This window comes from Thamnophis sirtalis, unplaced genomic scaffold (genome assembly GCF_051295495.1).
Source record: "Thamnophis sirtalis isolate CommonGarterSnake01/CBP01778 unplaced genomic scaffold, rThaSir2_p1.2 scaffold_5, whole genome shotgun sequence".
In the NCBI taxonomy this organism is placed as follows: Eukaryota; Metazoa; Chordata; class Lepidosauria; order Squamata; family Natricidae; genus Thamnophis; species Thamnophis sirtalis.
In genome coordinates this window covers 35,488,262-35,511,472 of record NW_028261385.1, presented here as the reverse complement: position 1 = coordinate 35,511,472, position 23,211 = coordinate 35,488,262, and the positions used below count along the sequence as shown (strand labels likewise).

At 38.5% G+C, this 23,211-nt stretch overlaps 1 protein-coding gene across 2 annotated transcripts in view; it reads right to left on the bottom strand.

The window, feature by feature from the left end:
- The window catches only part of CERT1 (ceramide transporter 1), a 67,965-nt gene that overhangs the window by 23,973 nt on the left and 20,781 nt on the right, over positions 1 to 23,211 (bottom strand). For both annotated transcript variants that reach the window (XM_087715638.1, XM_087715639.1), the window contains exons 4-6: positions 5,176 to 5,283; positions 4,338 to 4,476; positions 2,314 to 2,397 (exon numbers count right to left, since the gene is read on the bottom strand). In XM_087715638.1, coding sequence (XP_087571764.1) covers positions 2,314 to 2,397; positions 4,338 to 4,476; positions 5,176 to 5,283 — 331 coding nt within the window. The remainder of the gene's footprint in view (positions 1 to 2,313; positions 2,398 to 4,337; positions 4,477 to 5,175; positions 5,284 to 23,211) is intronic.

The following is a 23,211-nucleotide window of genomic DNA, read 5'->3' as shown; positions in this document are numbered from 1 at the left end:
GGGAAAACTCAGTAGGAGAAATTGCCTTCTTCCAACTATATTCCTGTGTATTCTGTTTCTCAGTGCTTTAACTCTACTTTGAAAAAATGTGTGGGTGGCAGAAGTGTTAATATTCTTGTAACAATTGTAGTTTGACAGCTTGAAGTGCAATTTAATTAAAACAGAACCACCTTAAAAGTTAGCAGAGGCAGCACTTAAAACCAATAATTAACATGAATTTGAATCTAATAATGAACTATAAAAGCATTTGAAAAATAATCAGGGCATGGTAATAATGTCCTAAAAAAATGGAAGGACATTATAATATATCTAAACAGATGAATGTTCCATAGCTGCAGCTGATTTCAATATTTCACTGCAACAGCCATCTGTTGCTAAGCTTGTTTGAATAAATGATCTATTTAAAAGCATATGAGATAGAATGTTACAAAAATAAATTGATATATATTAAGGATGGGAAAATGTATCATTCAAATGATGTTAGATGTTGTCATATTAAGACTGGGCCTCTCCATTTGCTAAGAGTTGGGATTTAATCAGGTAAGATCACTATATGCTATCGTTATACCTAAAACATCTATGTATACATCCTGTCAGATGTTTTTTAAATAAAATATACATTTGTTTGTATAATCTAACTAATGAGTCAAGCCCATCACAACTCAATATGTTTTCCGTTTCCTATTTGACAAGAAAATAAAGACATAGAAAAACATGACTGACTGGATGGGAAAAAATCCAAAAATCTACATTTTAAAATAAATTTCATTTTAAGTAAATTGTTATGGCAATAACTATGCATAATAGAGTTATTCAACTTGGATCACAACTTGAAAATACAAAATATTTTAGCATAACAAATAAGATAAGATAAAAGTTAAAAGATAGTTTGTTAATAAAAACAAAATGCACTTAATAATTAAAACACTCCTGAAGGCCAGAAAAAAATATATCTAATGAACTTCAAAGCATATTAAGAAAGTAGAATAATAAGTGCATAAAATATATGAAGTATACTGCAGGTTTTCCATATACAGTGGCAGTACTATGCTCTTATGGTATTATTAAAAACAGTTTTATCCTGAAGGCTGTTAATATAAAATAATATATGTAGGTCAAATATATCATTACTAGAAATTACCTAGATTAATAGCATAATCAAAGCTGAAAATTAACAGAATCAAAATGCAGTCTTCTGTCTCTTGTTAGTCTTATAAACTTGTTGAAACAAAATTCTGGCTTATGCTCTGAAGAGGGAGAAAGGGTATCAGGCAAACAGCTCTGTGAGAAAAATATTATATTTAAGATAGATCACCTCTAGTAAGATCTTATATTTGGTAACCATAAAATTTGTGTCACTAATATAGGTAGAACATCTCTCTATAGGGAAATGGGGAAAAAAGCGCAAATATCTGAATAGCATTCTGAAACCAACTAGGCTCATTTAACAGATACTGGTCAATAACTTCACAAAGTGCCCCTGATTATTTGTGTCTTGTTTCTAGGCAGTTGTCAAGGTAGAAACCACATTACAATAATCTAATATGATGTAAGCATAGCATGAGTGACAATGCCTCAGGTGAATACTTATCAACAGCAGAAACAGCTAAGGCATCACCAATCAGAAATGTTTCTGAATATAAAGACAATGTAGTTACAGTCGTAGAGTATCAAGCATTCTACTTCTGTGCCAACATCGACTGCCAAGCCTTAAGTTCTATTGTTTTATTTATGGGAGCATCAGCATCACTGAAATCAAATTTCAAAAGTATTATAAGCTGCCTTGAATAGAATTAATACTTAGGCTTTTTCTTAAACAAGACTCGTTCCTAAACTTATAAGAATGTATATAACAGGAGAAAAAAGACTGAATAAAACTATCCTGAAATTAGCAAGAACAAGGTTATTAATTGGTTTTATAAAACTGCTAAATAGTTTCAGTAACTGTATTAGTTAAATGTAATATATAGTTCGATCCTATATAATTTTGCTTATGAGTAAGTCTATTTAATTCAATAACAATTATTTGGTAAACATTAGATAGCATTGTAAGTCGCTATAGAAATGTTAATTTCTTTTAAAGCTTTATAATTTTAAGTAAAATGTCTTAAAATTATAAAATGTAAATTAGTACATTGCATATCTTCTGAGCAATTAAAATAAAATACATATTTAATTAAAATATATATGATTCTGTTTGTTAGTATGTTTAGCATACAATGCTAAATTACTTCATGATGTACTTCATGAAGTACTCAAAGGATCATTAATTCACCAGAGCATTTATATTATAATGTATTTAAGTATACCTACATTTTTCTTTACTTCCATTAGTATTATGCAAAAACTCCCCATCTGAACGTGTTGTAGGAAAATCATCTTCATCATCTTCTACCACTACAACAAAGAAATAAATCAATTACTAATGTGCATAGCATAGAATCAGAAGATAGCAGAGAAATAATTTTATGTCAAATGTTAGCTAGCTAGCACTTCTGTAATAGGTTTACTATTACCATGAAAACATTTTACTAAATCAATATCCAAGCAAAATATAAATTCTATGCATTTTTCCAGATATTCATACATGTATATGTTTTATATACATCAAGTAGGAAATTAATATTATTAAAAATTAAAATGCTAGAATAGTTATAATTCACCTTACTAACGAATAGGTGGGGAAGAGATGAGTGGTACTGTGAAACACAGTTAAGCAATAAAGCTAAGGGGATCTTTAATCATATCCCTTATTAGTATGATGATTTCATTTCATGACTTTATTTGCTATATGATTTCAATTTCCCACTGAAAATAAAATGCCCAATCATCACAAACAGGAATTGATCTTGAAGGAAGAAGGCAATTCAGCACACAACCATGCCATCCTACCCCTCTGAGCTGATCCAGAAGGACACTATAGTTGATGGTATCAAAAGCTGCTGCTAAGTCAAGTAGGGGAAGGATGGATTCACTATCCCATTCCAACCATGGCAGAGGTCATCCAAAACCAGAATTTATGCCATTTTCATCCCATACCCAGATCTGAATCCTGGTTGAAAAGGTTCCAGACCTCTGAAGCTATTAGGTAACTGTTGTGACTCAGCACCAGTCTTCTGTGAGTCTTTTCGGGATGTAAGCTTAATTATGCAGCTGGGGCTCATTAGGGGATATTCTGGGGATAAAAGGACGGATGGTGCCACGCCCTAGTTGCAGGAGTCAACGTTCCTTGATCCTTGATCGTGGTTTCTTGGATATACACTTGGAAAAGTGATTTGACTTCTGTAACCCTGATTCGTAGAGACACTTGGACAAGTGCATTGCCATAAGAGAGATTTGTTTTATATTCTGTTATCTCGTTAGAGACTGTATTTATGTTATTTTTGGGCTCAAAGCCAGTCTGAGCCGAGAACTGATAAAGAGAGTTCTTTTAAGTTTGTCTGCCTGCCGTCTGTTAACAAGCAGAGAAGGGGGGACAGAACAGGTAACTATCTTTTCTATCACCTTCCTCAGAAAGGGAGAGGGATCGTTGGACAAAGATTGCTTAATATAGTGGGATCCAGCTGTGGCTTCTTGAGGAGGGAACAAACAACCCTCCCATTAAGAGACAAAGGAAACCACCTCTTCACTCAAAGAACAAATAACCACCATCAGAATCCATTCACATGACACCCTGTGGGTCACCATTAAGAACACTTGAGAGGCATAAATTAAAAAAACATATGCCCAAGCTCACAGTCCTAAGGACGCTGTGCACTTCCTCAGACCCAACAGATTCAAACCATTTCCAGACAACCAGCAATGCTTTTCTCTAGGCATCTCTTCAGGCCAGCATCCAACTGGGTACCTGAATACATAAATTCCCCTGCACACCACTATAAGAGGATCTCCACACCTCCCCCAGATGGCCCATATCACCTGAAACAGGGTTAAGGCATGACAATAAGGGCAGAAAAATAGTGGAGCTTCACTATCTGAATGTAGGTCTTAATAGCGACTCTGTTGATGAGTTTGTCCTTTACTGAGCACCTCCCATTCCATCATGTCCTTCATAAACATGAGGAGTGATGAGATCCCTGAGAGGTGACAGGTCACATGGGCATGATCTGAGCAAAGGCCTCAGTTGCCTTATTCGGATCAGCAACCAAGGCTTTGGATGGAACAGGCAGCAGACCAATAGGGATAACCCTCAGTTCCCTATGAAACTGTTCTTGGTCCATTATAGTCACCATAGTTTTATACGATCATATTACACCACCTAAAATGAATGATAATTTGCAATATATACCATTTTAGAATGAGGGAATCATTTAGTTTAAGCATATTTAAATTAATACCTTTATCTCTCTGAAGCTCATCCTTGGAGACAGCATCAGCACAGGCATCAAAATATTTTTGTAATGTATCAACTTGTCTGCACAATATATCTCTGAAGGTTTCCATTTCAGCAAGTTTCTCACGCAAACTGTGGCCCTTCTGAAAAATATTGAAAAATGTTCCATTATATTAACCTAAATATATGTTCATACTTGTAACAATGTGTTAATTCAGTATATATACACTATATAGATATATATATATATCAGTTTCCTATCTGAGCATTTATGTATCCTGTCTATTCTATGACCATAAATATTTGAAAATGTCCTTTATATATGCAACCAAGTATTAGAGTTGATATAACTGTTTATAAACAGCACAAAAAAACATACATTTGAGAGTTATATAGTAATGCCAGAGGAATTCAGAGAGCTACAGTACTAAATCATGAGGCAATTCTTATTTAAAAATTGAAGTGTCATACAGTTTTACTGTAATAGCTTTAGCTAAAAAATCTTTCAGGTCTGAATGCACTTTCCTCTTCCCTCACTGTATCTTTAAGTGAACTAGGAGTTTTTCGAAGATATTTATTCAAATGAGCTTCTAGGAATGGGCTTCAAACCCTTTTCTGCCTTGGTAGCAGTTCTTTTTCCTGTCCTTCAAGGCCATTCCCTATTCTTTCTACATTGTAATATTCAGATACATTGTTTTTGACTCCATGTATTTTTGCCTACATGAGAAAATGTAACAGACCTCATCAATAAAACATACATTATCAAGGTATTTTTAGGGTTTATTTACGTACACATTATGCACAAAGAAATAGGTTTCTTTCAACAGTTTTTCATATCTAACCTTAAATGAAGAGGTTGATGTTGCAGAGTACCCACTTGCTCCAGATACAAGGGATGCCATAGAGCCATGACGTCGCAAGCTTGACTCCGATCCATAGCCAGATTCAGTCTAAAGAACAAATACATGCATTAGTTATGGAATAACTGAATGAATTGCTCAAATTAGTATTCTAAAAGAAACAGTGGACTAGAGAAAGGCATCCAAAATGTGTGCATGTGTGTCTGTGAGTACACACAGAGACAAACACACATACCATTTTAAGACATATTCCATGAAGAAGCCATCATCTGAAAACTTAGCTAATTACAGGAAAGGAAGGGAAAATATTATTACATAATATTTCAGTTGAGCTTACTTATAGAAATTATCTAGTGAGAAACTAAGGAGAAAAATGTATCTTCATTAAAGCTATCTAAATACCAGGAAATAAGGAAATAAATACTTCCTAATCTCTTTTCTCTCCTCTCCCCCATCATGCAGCCCTTCAATAGTGGAAACGAGCAAATAGCTTGAAGGTATCTAGTCTTTCACATACTGGCTATCTGCCTTCTTAAGCTTTAGCTAAACAAACTGCAGCCACTTAAAACAAACAAACGAAGAGCCAGTTGGTCTAGTAGTTAAGGCACCAGGCTAGAAACTAGGAGACCATGAGTTCAAATTCTGTTTTAGTAATGAAAGATAGGTGGCTGACCTTGGGCCAGTTATTCCCTCTCAGTCCAACTCATCTCACAGAATTGTTGTTATGGGGAAAGCAGGAGGAGGAAGTAACATTAGATATATTTGTCGCCTCAAATTATTTATAAAAATAATAATGGCAAGATTTAAATTAAATAAAAAATAAACTGAAGTTATTCAGAGAAAGTGATTCTTGCAATACCTGAATTCTGAATTTTAGCTATGAGTATAGGAAGTCCAGGGATGTGTGGTGGTTTAGTGACTAAGACGCTGAGCTTGTTGATCAGAAAGGTCCGCAGTTCGGTGGTTTGAATCCCAAGTGCTGCATAACAGAGTGATCTCCCATTACTTGTACCAGCTTTTGCCAACTTAGCAGTTCGAAAGCATGTAAAAATGCAAGTAAAAAAATAGGGACCATCTTGGTAGAAAGGTAACAGCATTCTGTGCACCTTCAGCATTTAGTAATGCCAGCTACATGACCACGGAGACATCTTTGGACAGTGCTGGCTCTTCGGCTTTGTAACAAAGATGAGCACTGCCACCCACAGTCAAGAACAACTAGCATATATGTGCGAGAGGAACCTTTACCTTTACTTTATAGAAAGTCCACAACTCAAATTTATGAACCTTTCTTAAATAATTTTCAAAGCCATTTGTCAGCCCAAATGCTCCATAACTACAGGCACTGTAATTTAATATAGTTGGGGTGTTTTTTGAGTTCTCTTAATACATCTATATTGATTACTTACAAAAAGATTTCTTTGAGAATATAGAAAAAGTAAAGAAATGAAAATTTGAGAAATGAATGAGCTACAGTATTGTTGCTATATAATCTAAGTGTGCCGTGATTTTAAAAACTAACACAAATATTATGGATACTATGAAGTGGAAGAGCTAGGAAAAGAATGCAAAAAGAATGACATAGATAAATAAGAATATAAACTAATGCTTAAAAACTAGTTCTTTGAATTAAATAAGAATGTTATAAAAGTTTCACCACTAAGATAAAAATGCTGATATTTTTGCTCTTTATGGATAACAAGCAATTATGCACCATTAGGTTGGTATTGATTCTAAGAATCATAAAGACAGGATGATCTATCTGTCCCTAGTCCAACTCTTTAAGTATTGTCAGTTACCTTCTCTAATATGAAGTTCAAAAGCATCAATATTCTTTCCATCCTGCTTCTTCAATTCCCACTTTTATACACGGATATGTGAATACTATTATACAATAATAATTCTATTTTTTCAAACTGCTCTGAAGTTGCTTACCAGTAGCATTTTGTTCTTGTTCTGAATCAGGCTCTTAATTAATCATAGACATCACAGTATGCAGAAAATCAGGATTTAAGCAAACAAATTACCCTTCCCCCTGATGGAAAGGAAGCAACTCTAGACATCTTTCTTCTCTCTTCTATGTAGTTCCAAAAACTGACACAAAACAATAAATAATTCAAACCTGAATAGAATGGGCGTTGGTTCTTACCCGATATGCTCATTTTCTGGTGGAGTAGAGACAGCAGCCAGACTGGGTATGCTCCGTCCATTAACCAATCGGACTGAGTCTACACTAATGATATCATCAGGCCCTTGGGGCTCCTCCCCAGTTTCAGATGAAGGAAAACTGTAGCCTCAAGTGAGAATTGTAAGCAAAAGTCCATAGTCACTGTATCTCTCTCCTCCGCACAAGAAATTCCCTCGTGTGACCCATACCAGGGCGGGGCTGGCTGCTGTCTCTACTCTATCAGAAAATGAGCGTATCAGGTAAGAACCAATGCCCATTTTCCTGTTATCGTAGAGCCAGCAGCCAGACTGGGACGTACCAAACACTGGGCTGTCCGCTAGGGTGGGAAATTGTAAAAAAGGTCAGTTAGGGCACAAGCACTTGTTGTACCACCCTGCGCCCAAAAGCTGCGTCAGCCGGCGCATACTTGTCTAACTTGTAATGACGTATGAAGACTGTGGGAGACTCCCAGGTGGCCGCTCGGCAGACTTCTTCCAAGGTGGCTTGAGTGTACCAAGCTGCAGATGTCGCAGTGCTGCATGTAGAGTGAGCTGTAATGTTTGCAGGAACCTGTATGGATTGAAGTTCATAAGTTTAATACAGGCTCTTATCCAGTGCCCCAGATTAGACGATGAAGCCTTGGTACCCAAGGAGGCCTGGCAAAAGGAGATGAAGAGAGCTTCCAAGTGGCGGAATGAGGTGGTGCGGTCGATGTAGATCTTGAAGGCACAACGTACGTCAAGAGTGTGCCACTTGTGCTCCATCTCGTGACAGGGAGATGGACAGAAATCAGGTAAGGTAAACTCCTGACCTCGGTGGAAACAGTTATTGACCTTTGGTATGGATGTCGGGTCCAGTCTTAAGAGAACTCGGTCTGGATGGAACACGCACAAGTCATGCCTGACTAAAAGAGTAGCCGAATCAGAAATACGTCTGGCTGAGGTTACAGCCACCAAAAACAGCGTTTTAAAGGACAACAGTTTCAAACAAGTGGATCTCATAGATTCAAAGGGCGTGAAAGTCAAAGCCTCTAGGACACGAGGTAAGTCCCAAGTCGGATATCTATGTATGGCAGGGGTTCGCGGGTTGGATGCTCCACGGAGAAATCTCCAGATAAAAGGGTGAGAAGGTAGATGTTCGGATGCTAGGCTGTCCAGAACAGAGACCAGAGCAGTCACCTGTCAGTGTAGCAGGGGTAAGTCCCTGATCAAGCCCCCTCTGCAGGAAGTCCAATATCTGCAGAATGGATGCCCTAAGTGGGTCAACAGTCTGGTTGGAACACCACAAAGCAAAGATCCGCCGCATGGCATTAGAAATGCGGTTAGTAGAGCTTCTGCGTGATGCCTGAATGGTAGCAGTGACGTTGAGGGAGATGTTATCGGCTGTTAAGGCTTGCCGCTCAATCGCCATGCGGTTAATTGCAGCCACTGGGGATCAGGATGACAAACTGATCCTTGGTGTAGAGACAGGAGAGACCTTGGGATGTGCCATGGGGTGGAGATTGACAGAGTCACTAGGTTGGCATACCAAGGCTGGCGTGGCCAATTCGGCGCTAGCAGCAAATGCTGCCCAGTATCTTTGTGAATATCCTGGGGGCAGAGGATAGACCGAATGGAAGAGCTCAGTACTGGAAGTGCCTCCCCCCACAGGAGAAGCGGAGATATTTTCGGTGGTCTATGAAGACGGGGATATGAAGGTAAGCTTCAGTCAAGTCTACCGACATGAGGAAGTCGCCTTTACTGACTGCCTGAAGGATGGTGTGCAGAGAATGCATTTTGAACCGTCGATAGACAATGTGGCAGTTCAACGTTTTTAGATCTAAAATTGCTCTCCATCCCCTGGAATTCTTCGGTACTACAAACAGGCGGGAATAAAAACCCTGTCCTTCCTGATGGGGAGGAACCGGTTGGATGGCCCGGCTCTCCAACAGGTGCTGAATGGCCTGGTCCATCAGTGCCTTCTTGCAAGGACACCGAGAGACCGGGAATGGTACGAAGTGTTCCTGGGGGATTGAGAGGAATTCTAGCATGAGACCAAATTTGACAGTTTCGAGTATCCAATTATATGTTGTGGTCTCCTCCCAGCGGTGGGCAAAGAATGCCAGACAGCCCCCGATCGAAAGAATATCCAGATAGTCATTTCTTAAATGAAAAATGGCGGTTGCCTCCTCCACGGTAAGATTTCTTGGAGGGGAAACACTGTGTGTTTCTATTTGACCTGTCCTGGTGAGATCCCTGTCTGGGAGTGTATGATTGGCATTGTGGGCAGGGGAAGGAGGTTCCCCCATCCGCCAGTCGAAAGGCCGACCTCCTATAGAAGGGAGCAGGCCAATTGTCCTGTTTCTTGTAGATGGATAAAAGGACATTGTGCTTGTCTTTAGATTCCGTGAGGTACGAGTCTAAGGGATTACCAAATAATTGGGTGCCACTAAATGGGAAGGCTGCTAGGCGCCACTTGGTATGGACATCCGCCTGCCATGGCTTGAGACAAAGCAGACACCTGGCCATGACCGAAGAGGCCATGGCTTTAGAAGTGAATCTAGCAGCATTAAGGGAAGAATCAGCTGCAAATTCAACCGCTGCCCTGATCTTGTTCAGATCCCTATGTGATGTAGTGTCAGTAGGAGCGATGCACTCCTGAAGCTGCTCAATCCAAACCAAGGCAGCCCTGGAGAAAAAAGAAGTAGCTGTAGAGGCCCTAACAGCCCAGGCCCCAGCCTGATAGTTTTTGACTAAGGTTTTATCTGACCTTTTCTCCTCAGGCTTGAGAACCTCCTCAGGGGCTCCAGAGACAACAGTAGGTGAAGACAGGGCTGCAACCAGAGTGTCCACTGAGGAGTCTCAAAGAACTTGGTGAGGGCCGGTGCAATGTTGTAGAGATGTTTGTCAAGGTTGGTCAGCTGTGGGCCTGTGCCTGGAGACTCCCACTGCTTCTGGATGACGTTCAGGAATATCTTGGGAACAGGGATCACCTCTTTTTTCACCATGGGTTCAGTGAATGGGGTACTGGGACCCTCAGTTGAAGCTGGTTCTGTTGGTTTATCCTGTGAAGTAGAAGCTGAAGCTGAAGATGGTAAGTTAGCAGCATTAATAGTCTTAAGTAGAAGGGACTTGAATCAATCAGTTTTGAATAATCCGGTGAAGGTAGGGGTATCTGGGGTGACCATCTCGTCATCAGACAGGTCTGAGTTAGACAGGTTATCTTGCTTCCCACCAATTGAGGCCTGAGAAGTAGAGGCAGAGGGATCAGGTTGCTGAGCCGCAGCAGAAGATTTATGCTTATGGCCATGTGATGGAGCAGGTTGGGGGTGCTGTTGTAGGCCAGCAGCCATGACCTGTTTAATGGTTTCAGCAATGATGGTAGCCATATCAGCAGGAGAGGTGTACATGGTTTGGGAGCCCCCAGAACCATGTGTAACCGGGAGGGAAGCCTGTTCAAAGGTGTGTTCCCTATTGAGAGGGACATCAAAGAAACTGCCTCTGTTGTCAGGTTCCATCGAAGACGAGGACTCCAAAGACAATTCCCCTTCTGAATAGACCGAGGGGAGGGTTAGGGTCCCTGAGAGGCAAGACAGATGGGGCTGGGGATGCCACTTGGTGGTCCTCGAAGGGAGGGCTGGGCAATGTCATTGTTTTTGGGCCCACTGAAATTCTTTCTCAAGGACCTTCTGCCTGGGCTTTTCTGCCCTGGTAGTCGCTTTAGAGACCTTGGGGTTTAATCCTGAGGAAGGGGCCTCTTTGGCTTGCCTCTTCCTGCTGCTCTTTGCCCCTGATGGCCCTGCCTCCTCTAATCCTGCATTCGTATCCATAGCTGGATCAGACATTTCCCCAAACATAAATCAACACTCCAATCAGATAGGCAATGGTCTCACCCATTTGCTGGCTAGGCGCTCCTGATCCGGTCCACCTGGGGTGATCCTCCATTGCTGGGCACACCAATGGCTGCTGTAGAGTTCGCGCCTTTTTAAAAGCGTCCAAAATGGCTGACTTTTTTTTAAAGGCTTTTCCGAGCCTCAAAATGGCCACCGCTAGCTTCGTGGGCTTTTCCAACCCGCAAAATGGCCACCAATACTGTGTGGCCAGGGGAACTGCAGAATGGCCACCGGACTCGCCTGGAACCGCTGCAGGCGAAACGGCTGGTCGTACGTCTCTCCGAGTGCCCAGAATCAAAGAGTGCCCCGGAGAAACAACCATGGAGCTGTAGCTCGCGAGCTGGCCGATCTGATTGCAAGGCAGGCTTCCTGAGTGAACTCATGGCCACAGGCAATCAGATGGCTGAGGAGAGGCAGCCAGCGATCAGTTTTGAATTTCCCTCCAATTTGTAGAATAAAGGATTATTTAAGGAATCAATAAAGGAACAAAAAAATATTTTGGAAAAATTCAACAATTAAAGATATAATTAAATAATTTGGAGGAGAGCTCAATTCTCACATCCAGTCCCGGTTGGACTGAGTCTGAAACTGGGGAGGAGCCCCAAGGGCCCGATGACATCATAAGTGTAGACTCAATCCGATTAGTTAATGGGCAGAGCATACCCAGTCTGGCTGCTGTCTCTATAATAACAGGAAAATATAGATTCAGTTCCATATCAAATTAGCAGTTTTTTTTTGTTGTTGAGCCCTTAATTATGCATCTTGATGTCACAGTTTATAGTATGTTAGAAAACCAATTAGTTCTACTGGAGAACTGCAGTAGTGGTCACATTTATTTGCTAGAATGGGTACTTCTCTGATCATTGTCAACATCTGCACATTTTGAAATAGATTACTGTATTCCAAGCATTTAATTCCTACCCACAAAAGAACTTATTTCAGAGTCTGACACTTTAGAGCAGGGATGTCAAACTTGATTTCATTGAGGGCCGCATCAGAATTGTGTTTGACCTCGGGGGGCCATGGCCATCTTGACCTCATTATGTCAGGGCCGCCTGTGGTAGCCCAAGCACTCTGTCTGTGAAAACATGGTTCCGAGCTCCGTTTTCAGCTGCAATGGCCTCCTGAAAACCTCCGCCAGCAAAAATGGAGCTTGGGAGAGCGGCACATGGCCATCCCAAGCTCCGTTTTCACTGTCAGAGGCACCCAAGACCAGTCCTTCGCTGTTTCCAGGGTGGCCCCGTGGTCTAAGCACCCTGCGGCCCTTAGGCCTTGAGTTTGAAACTCTTGCTTTAGAGCTTCAGAATGACTGGAGATGACCTGAGGAAGATGAGGCATGCTGTGCACATTGAACAGGGAGTAGCAAACAACAGAATGATGATAAAAAACAACAATTTTTTGTGACATAATGACTACGCTGAAGAGCATAGGTCATTCACAGAGAAAGGGAGGAAAAGCATAGCAATATAAGTGGGTAGCAGCATGTAGTCCTTATGGAGATTTGTAGAACAAGATTAGTATGGAGGAAAAAGCTTTGATTACAAGATCTGCAAGAAATAAGGAAAAGCCATCTTCCTTATAAAACTTAGTTCACCGCAAATCAGTGCCACATGAGGACATGTCACATGACTACTGCATCAGCCAGTAATATATATAAACTTATTAATTGCCCATCTCCTCACAGCAGGGCTCTGGGCAGTGTACAATTTAATCAATACAATAAAACATTAAAACTGAATAATTTAAGATGAAAATTTTCAAAATGTATGATAGAAAAGTCTCTAGTACCACAAAGGAATTCTGAGGAAGAATTTGGATCGCTGAGACTGAAACTCCAGGTACTTTCCTATCATGCTGCTACTACTGAATTCTATTCTGAGCAACTAGCTAAATTGGGATTGTGGAACTTACTATCTTGCTCCTATGCAGAGCCTCTCCTCTACTTAGGTATCCTGGGTGGGTGAGGGATCAATATGATTACAACTAGATCACAGCTTGATCCTCCTCACCTTTCTTTTACTAGAACTTTTAGTTTCAGAAAGGGCAGAATTCCTACAAAGAGGTGCTGATCCAGTTATGTCCTCTGTGGCAACATTCTGTCTACAGACGTAGGAATGCAGCTGTTCACTCAGCTGCCATGCTTGTTGGAAAGCTATTTTTCTCAGCCTAAGGAAGAATACACAGAATGTCTGGTGGTATCATCAAGGTGCTGTACTAGCTGTCATACTGTTGCTATGGATCAGTGAGGTATTTTCTATTGTTTTGGGAGGCCAGAAAACCAGCACCCTTCTTTTCCTCCCATCTTTGTTTTCTTCGGTCTGTCCCCCTCATCAGTGCTTTTGTTTCTGTTGTTATACCACAACTAGACAGAGAGCAATGGTGCTGTCTTTTGGGTTACTGTATGTTTCAGAGTATAAGATGCACCGGAGTAAAAGACGCACCAAGATTTTGAAGAGATTTTTTTTTAAAAGTTTTTGCATTCTGCAGACTCCCAAATCCTCTGCACACCTCATTTTTTTGTGAAGAACGGGGCATACAGAGAGTTTGAGAGGCCTGTAAAGTGCTCCTGAGGGCTGGGGAGGGCAAAAACAAGCAAAAACCAGTCAATTTTTTGCGAAAATGGGTCTGTTTTTACCCAAAAAAGGGCATGCACAGACTTTAGGAGGCTTGTAGAGTGCTCCTAGGGGCTGGGGGGCAGAAACAAGCAAAAATGGCTGGTTTTTCACTCATTTTTGCCCTCCACATCCCCCAGGAGCACTTTGCAGGCCTCCCAAACCCTCTACATGTCCATTTTTGTGAAGGGGGCGGGGTTTTGGGAGGCCAAAAATGCTGTATTCAGCGTATAAAATGCACACAGATTTTCACCCTCATTTTGGGTGGGAAAAGGTGCGTCTTATACTCCAAAAATACTGCAATTCATAGCAGCTAAGAAATGGGGACCCTGCAGGGCTTACTATTCCCTAAATGTTGTGAAAGGCTGCAGAAGATAAATCAAATGACTAGGTAATCCCTGCTGTAAATGAATTAAGCCATGCGTTTATGTTTCCATATATTCCAACGTATTACAATATATAAAATTAATGGTATACATGGTACTTGTAGAAATTCAAGACAAAGATAACTACAGGTAATCCTCGACTTACAACAGTTCATTTAGTGACTGTTCAAAGTTACAACAGCATTGAAAAAAGTGACTTGTGACCATTTTGAATATACTTATGACCATTGCAGCATCTCCATGGTCACATGATCAAAATTCAGATGCTTGTTAACTGACTCATATTTACAACGGTCCCATGGTCATGTGATTAACTTTTGCGACCTTCTGACAAGCAAAGTCAATGGAAAATCCAGGTTCACTTAACTGTGTTATTAATTTAAGAACTGCAGTGATTCACTTAACAAATGTGGCAAGAAAGACCATGGGCAAAACTCATTTAACAAACGTCTCACTTAGCAACAGAATTCTGTGCTCAATTGTGGTCGTAAGCTGAGGACTACCTGTATATGAAACTAATACGTACCAAGAATCCTGATTCTCAACCAAACTCAAGAGTGCCACCTAGAGTAGGTTTTCATTATGCTGGGATGCTTGACAATTTTTTCTCCCCGTTGCATAGTCAAACTTAATTTCTTTTGCATAACAGCTTAGTTAGACATGCTTTAATATGGCAGGCACCATTAAGCAATTTCACATTATTTTTCTTAAAATGAAACACAATCAATTCAAATACTTTCAAATTACATTGGTGATTGAAGATCACGTGGCACCATTTAGGGATACTGGAAGAGCCATGGCATATGAGAGTGCAACATTGCCAACTCCTGGTTTACTTAGTTGAAAATAAAAAGATGTTATCATGTTAGTACAGGGTCACTGAAAAGGCTGCTTTAATCCTAAAAAAAATCTGACCTCTTAATATTAAAGATGAATGTATCCTTCAAATTGACAGGCAAAAGAGTACAGTCACTGACACACACTTAGAGAATTAACAGGCTGAACCAAAATCTTTATGCTACTAGAAGATGATGTTAAAGTAGATGAGGCATGATATGCACACACTGAACAGAGAGGAGCAAAGGGCAAATTGTTGTTAAAAAGCAGCAGACTCTTATGCCATAATGACTAAGCTGCAGAGCATAGGTCACTCACAGAGAAGAGGAAATGCAGAAAGATATGGGGGTGGGAACCATATATAGCCAGTATGAAAAATTATTGAACAGAATTAGTATGGAGGCAAGAAAAGAATTTCTGGAAATTTAGCAAAGAAGAAAAGAAACAGCAAACAACAGATCAGAAAAAAAGATAACCTCTTGTGTCAAAAGCAGAAAATGAACCAAGGAGAAACAGAGCAGATTTTTAAAAAATTGGCCAACAAGAAACTGTCATTTTAATCAAAGCAGTTTCAGTACTGTACATAAATAAACCAATTTTATTGGATCTGCCAAAAACTATTTAATTTTCTATTTTTATGCAGTATTTTTATTCTATTATCTTCCTGCTGCCTTTTAAACTTTAAGACTCTGCTAATTTTCTTCCTCTGAAGCAATTCCTTTTTCTTCCTCTGTAGTTTTAACATATATGGTTCTAATTCCTCTAATTTGCCTGTTTCTTTCTTTTTTTTAAACACTTGAATACTATTTCCCACATGTCCTCATGACTGACTTTTCTGCTAGGAAATTCTTTAGTCTAATTACACTTTTAACATTAAAGAAAGTTTATTCTCTCCACTGTTTGAATCCATATCCTGTATTTCTAAGGCAAAGATAGCTTATGTAACTACTGGTTTCTTACTTATGGCCACAGCAGATTAGAAATGATAGTGCAGTGCACAACCAATTGCACCATATATCACAAAGGATGTTGATAACACATGGGACATTGCTATCTCTACATGTAGCAGCAACATCAGGGAAAACAGTAATGGTGATTGTTTTCTACCTACTATTTCTTCCATTAGCTTAATGATCTCACAACCTGTCATGAAATGTTTTGAAATGTTCCCTCCATTTTGTTTATCCCAAGACATACTTATTCCCAACTTTGCCATTTGGACAAATTTGCTATAATAACTTGAAGCTTTTTTCTGTGGTGATTTAGGACTGCTATTAAATGCCTTTAAATAACAAGATAATTGGATAACTAAGCCATAACAAATACACCTGTTCTTCCTTTTCATTTGTTTGTGACTGTAGTACCTTTCTGATCTATTTGAACTCTGAATCCTCAGTGTTTTTTCCTACACCCATATTTTACTATTTCTCCCTCTTTTCTCTTAAAGATTCCCAGAACTATTTGATATATTTTTCTCCTCTCATTCCATTTTCACTTATTTTTCTACTTTACCCTGTTTGATTTGATGATACATTTCACCATCCTTTTTAAAAATTACTTTGAGTCTATCCCTTCATTTCAAATTCTTTCATATCTTCCTTTCTCATCCAGCCAGATCTTTATTGCATTTGAACATACCGTTTACTCATTTTGCTTTTCCATCACCTTTTTATTATCCTTTATTTTCAAACTTTTCTTATACTTGCTGTTCTTCCAAAGTACAACAGCCATTTCCAACCAATTAATTCTTCCTGATTTTACTTCACAATCATTTCACAAAGGCCACTAAATATAAAATATAAATATTAAAATGTTTGTCCCAAGACTATGCATTAACAAACATATTGCCCATTTATTGCTACTTCTTTTCCTCTTTAACTAGAAACTAGTTAAAACAATAGTAGCTGTGTTGGTCATGAGAGAGAGAAAAAAATAAAGCAGAATCCAAAGAGATAATGCTTTTATTAAACCAAATGAAATTATTGCAAATGTTCAAGTATCGTTCATAATGCAAGATGATTAAAAGCCATAAGAAAGGGACAAAAAACAATTGCTAGTCAGCTAGCATTCTGGATCACATTCCAGAATGTGATCTGTAATGTGATCCAGATCACATTCATGTAAGTGAATTATGCATTTAGCATTTTTGTGTTTGTCACAACATAATTCTACTATTCTATTTATGACACAGAACCACATCCAAACACAATTAGCAATTTTGGGGAAAAGTTTACAATTTCCTGTAACAATAGTAGCCACTAGATGGCATCAACCAAAAGAATATGAAGCAATTCCTAGAGGTTACTATTGGTCAAAGTCCAGCAGTAACCTTTATCCTGACTCCATTACATTTCAGTAAGTCTACATTTAAATGTTTTCAAGACTTCCTAATTTAAATGGTTGTGATTTACAAATGTTCTGACATCAGCAGCAAATCCTGAACTGTTTCAGGTTTTTAAAAATAAAATTATACAAGCTGCAACTCAGATAGGATAAGACTTTACTTGTAAAAACAGAATAGAATTACACATTAACACCAGCATGAAGGCTCTGAACAAACCCTAACTCTATCAAGAGATTAGCAATACAAAATTTAAACACTGGTTAATAACCTTATATGAAGAAAGACAAGAGAAGCAGAGCACAATCTACCCAACCTTGTGTCCTCTACGTATTCTGGGGCTGCAAGCCCCAAATTCATAGCTGAGAGCACTCAAGGACAACAAAAATATTAGGAAGAAGCCCACTGACAATGGGTTTGTCTAGTGGCCACTTTATTTATTACTAAAATTACCCATCTCACCCAAATTGACTCATCATCGTAAAGTTACACAAAAGTCTTGCCTGCACCCTTAAGGGCTAGTCTTAGTTACAAGCTAATGCTAACATTACCTAATGTCCTAAAAAGAAAAACAAGAAAGCCACCGAACAGTCATCTCAGTGGACTATACACTCTCTCACTTCATAGCATTCCCCCTCCAACAATGTAGTGCTGGAAATAGCCAAACAAGGGGGCAGTTAAAGTGGGCATAGGATATGCCTCTAGGCTTGATTCTTCTTTGTATTCAAAGAATACTTTCACATTAACATTTGGTTTGATTCATGTAAGTCACAATGATCAGAATCCCAGGGGAAAAAAGTCAGTTCAGCTCATGTTTTCCTATGTTATCAAGCTTCTTACAAAGCAGCCTTGTTCAGCAAAAATCAAACACAAGAAGTAAAGCGATATAATGGACCTATGTACCCCCCCTTCCCCATCACCATGGATGGGGACTGCAGCCAAGAAATTAAAAGATGCTTGCTCCTGGGGAGGAAAGCTATGGCAAATTAGATAGCATACTAAAAAGCAGAGACATCACCCTGCCAACAAAAGTGTGTATAGTCAAGGCTATGGTTTTCCCAGTTACAATGTATGGCTGTGAAAGTTGGACCATAAGAAAGGCTGAGCGCCAAAGAATTGAGGCCTTTGAACTATGGTGCTGGAGAAGACTCTTGCGAGTCCCTTGGACTGCAAGGCAATCAAACCAGTCAGTCCTAGAGATTAACACTGACTGCTCTTTAGAAGGCTAGATCCTGAAGATGAAACTCAAATACTACCTAATGAGAGGGAAGGACTCACTAGAGAAGAGCCTAACACTAGGAAAGATTGAGGGTAAAAGAAGAAGGGGATGACAGAGAATGAGGTGGCTCGATAGAGTCACCGAAACAGTAGGCATGAGCTTAAATGGACTCCAGAGGATGGTAGAAGACAGGAAGGCCTGGAGGAATATTGTCCATAGGGTTGAGATGGTTGGACACAACTTCGCAACAACAATTAAAAAAACCTTCCTCAGCATAGGGACTAGACAATGTTGGATTGTGGTCCAAATTGTCTATTGGGAGACAGCATTCTCCATATAGCAACGTATCTTACTTTACAATGTGGTAAGCCAATCCTAATGCAATTTTTGGGCTCATTCTCCTAAGAGTTCTAGCCTCCTGGCCCAAAGCCTGCTCTGCTGGCAATTTAAAAACAGACAAATGTATTATTGTGTAAATTTCATATATCTTCTATAGAATATCTTTTTTTCTTTTGAAAAGTATAGAACTTTAAAAATACAAAAAGCTAATAAGCAAACAGTGCAGAGAGAAAAAAAGGAAAAATAAAAAGGAAATATGTGTAAAGAAATGACTTTTCCCTTCTTCATGGCAAGTATAATTTTAGTAATTTATCTTCTCTAACATTTTAACCTAAAATCTCTTTACTTGTCTTTAATCTAAAAGCAAATACAGCCTCATCAATCTTAATCAACAAAAATGTATTAAGAGCTACCAGAAATGACATATTTTCACATTAAACATCAATTTCATATTTTTGATTTATCTTTATAGTTATTTATCTCTCCTTCAAAATACAATCTTCCCTCTTCTTCCCATATTACATCCGTATATTATTAAAAGTCTATTGTCTAAAACCTTTAACTAGGTGAAAGTGCATCATACAGCAATAATTTTTGAATTAAAATACCTGAAATGGGATAAATTTATAAAATGTGTCAAAATCTGGGACTGATCACTCCAGTGGAACTGTAATTTGCTAAATTTCTGACTGCTTTAGTGCTGTAGTTTACTGCTGTGCCACTGCCCAAAGGTTTAATAGGCTGACCCCATCCTAGTCCTTTGGAAGGAGGCTGGGTAGACTGGTCCCTCCTTCCACCTCTGGAGATCAGGTGCAGACTATAGGGGACAAGTTTTGAGTACATTGTTGCCAAATATCCTTGAATTCTTCCAGAATTAAAGTACTTGTCTCCATTCTATATTAGTGGGTAATTATAATCTTTAATCCTTTCTGGCTGTCTCTAGGAACCAGTTTTCAAGGTCTCCTCTTATACTTTTCTCTAAGCCACATTTTTTTCAGGAAAGGATTTCTTACATACATTCAAAATCTTCATATATTTTAATAGGATTTTAAACAAACCACTTATTCTAATTATGTCACAATCTTATTTTTAGTCTCTCTAGCTCTTTAGTCCATTTAATTTTTTTACAAAACTACCATTCTATTTACCCTTTTTGCTACTTATTTCAAAGTAACAAAGTTTTTCTTTAAGTTCTTAAACTTAAATGAAACCCTTTTTTGTTGTTGTTGAGGACTGAAGGAAAATCCAGTGTAGAAAAAAAAAGGTCCTTATGAAGGTTCTTGATATCCAAAAATCAATTTACAAGCCATTTCCAATGAAAGTGATTAAGATAGGAAGTGGGCAAACCCAGTAACTCTTTGAAGGCTTCGAACTACAGTTTGGGCAAAGCTAACTTTCCCAGTTCCCAGAGCTCTAAAACTTGCCAGAGACCACTATTTTACAGTTTCATCATGTGGAACATCTGTTATGAAGCACTATGGGTCATCCCAGATCCTCTCATTAATCTGGATTCATTCACTGGCTCTTTTTTTCTGATGCGGGCGTCAGTTCCCATCTTCCGTTCATCATGCTTCCCATAAAAGATCTAAAACAAATCCTCTTTATGCACTTCAACAGATGCATTGAGTATAATTCTAACTGAGCATTATATATAATAAAGATATTTTGTTGTGGGGGAGAGAGAGAGAGAGAGATAAGTAAAAGGAGGTAATTAAAGAAGAGGTGAGAGATATCTCCTAAATATAAAATATATCCATTAGTTAATCAGTAGTTACAAATAATATGGGCAATCTTGTGCTGAATATACTATATGTGGAATGAGAAAATTTTTTGGCTTTTGTTTAATCAGGCACAATTGTTTTATTGAAAAGGTTCAAAAAGATTCCTACTAATGGATCCATTTGTTGGCTACCTCAATAAAAGTTGGTACTATTCATGCAACTACTACCTTGTGATGCAGTTCCATAATTACAAGAATATACTTGAAGCATGCCCTTGCAATTACAATTCAAGGTTCAGCACTTAATGGTATAAAACCACATGCCATTAAAACAGAGAATTTTAATATCTTTATTGTTATAAAATAGGAAACCTGCTCAAGTTGTATGTTGACACAGAAAATTATTTTATTTTCAAACTTCTGATCTATTATCTTTTAAATAAGAATGCCAGTTAGAGTATAACACAATATGTACAATGTTATATAAATATAAGTTAGATAACTACAGTGCATGCATTTTGAATTCTCAAATTTAAAATAGTTCTTTTTAGAAACTGTTATTTGCAGACAGAACACTAATAGGTTCAGGGTAAAACAAGTCAATGTTACGCCCTCCATATTCATTTATAAGTAAACAGGCCATATTTTGATATACCACTTCAGGTCTTCTCCACTTTTCCATAAAGCAATACAGTGAGGCCTTACAGAAGGACTCAAGATACTCTATGTGCTGAAATAATATTGTAAAACACCCAGATATTATTGCTTTCTCTTTTTTCTCAGAAAAGAAACAAAGTTTGAAAAAAGTGATATAATTTTTAAATGATCCTTTATAAATCTGAAATCATGTTGTTATTCCAAGAAAATAAAAGGTTATGTAAGATGTGATATGTTAAATTACTAGCACAGGAAACAATGATTTTATATACAAATATTCAATGTAATGATATGAATATTTACAATGGAAGTAACACACTTCATAATTTATTTCCCCTCAATTCTCTGGGAAGAAAAGTAAAACAGAGAAGTGTATCTTTAAAAAATAATCCTCTTTTTGGAAGATGTTTTACACTGAACTTAAACAAGATTTGTAGTCTGTCTTCAAGACCAGATTCACTTCACTTTGCAATAACAGACAAACCTCAGATAATACCAATTTAGAATAATTTAGCAAGACTTTTTCTGAACAGTATGAACCTTGCTATCTAGGTTAGGCTACTCTAATGCATTCTTTATGAAGTCTTTAATTATTATTCAAAAAATTCCAAATATTCTAAACTATGGCTGTCTATATGCTAGGGGTATACCATTTTCCAGCCTAATATGAAGCCTTACTATTTTGGCAGCTTTACTCAAAGGCCCATATCCATCAATATTAGCCTGTCCTGGTATAGAGACAGAAGTAGAAAGAGAAAATCTCTTTCTCGGTGTTTATTTTGTGTGCCTCTGTGAAAGTCAAAAGGCACAGAAGCTTTGTTAGTTGTGGTCTCCAAAATAAAACTTGGCTTACTGAGTGAGTATTATAGGCTTTTAAGAATGGAGTAAAAGTTTCTGTCATAAAATAATAGCAGCATTTAGCTATTTATTAGCACAGGTAGCTTAACAAAAAAAAACTCTTTATGAGGTTTATTAACATTTATAGGCCGCCCTTTTCCCTGAGGGGACTCAGGGCTGCTTACATAAGATCAGGGGAGGGAAATACAAACAGTGACGTAGACAAACATAGAGTAAAATAATGAGCAACATTCATTCATCATTCGGGAGGGGCGCTTATCTTTGTCCCCAGGCCTGACGGGCTAGCCAGGTCTTAAGGGCTATGCGGAAGGCCTGGACGGTGGTGAGAGTACGAATCTCCACGGGGAGTTCGTTCCAAAGGGTCGGAGCTACTACTGAAAAGGCTCTCCTCTTTGTAGTTGCCAGCCGGCACTGGCTGGCAGATAGGATACGGAGGAGGCCCAATCTGTGAGATCTAATTGGTCGCAGGGAGAAAATATAAACCTCTTTATATTTAAAGTTCCTGCGTAATTTACCTAAAAATATAAATCTGGACTTGGGCTATTCAAGGTAATGAAAAGCAACCTCCCTTCAAACTTTGCTACATTATATCTTCAAGCATCTCTCAAAAACCACCATGGTATCTTGAGATGCTGGTCCCTTATGAGTAAGATGCAAAGATCAAGACACATTTTACTCATCTGCACTAAATGCCTATTTGCTTCTGGGCTTATTTCAAAACTGCTTGTTTTTCTTATATTTTCTACCATTCACTTGGTAGCCCTACTTCATGCTCTATATTTTATATGAAATTTGTAAGGAGCAAATAAAACTATCTGCTTTATGGAAATAAAGGAGAAATGCATTATCATGTAGGTCCAAAATCTTATTGGAATTTATCTGCATTTCAGAAAACCTATTCCTTCTCGTGGGACATTCTGAATATATAGAGTAGAATAACAGAGTTGGAAGGAACCTAGGATTTCTTCTAGTCCTGCTTAGGCAGGAAACCCTATGCCATTTCAGACAAATGGT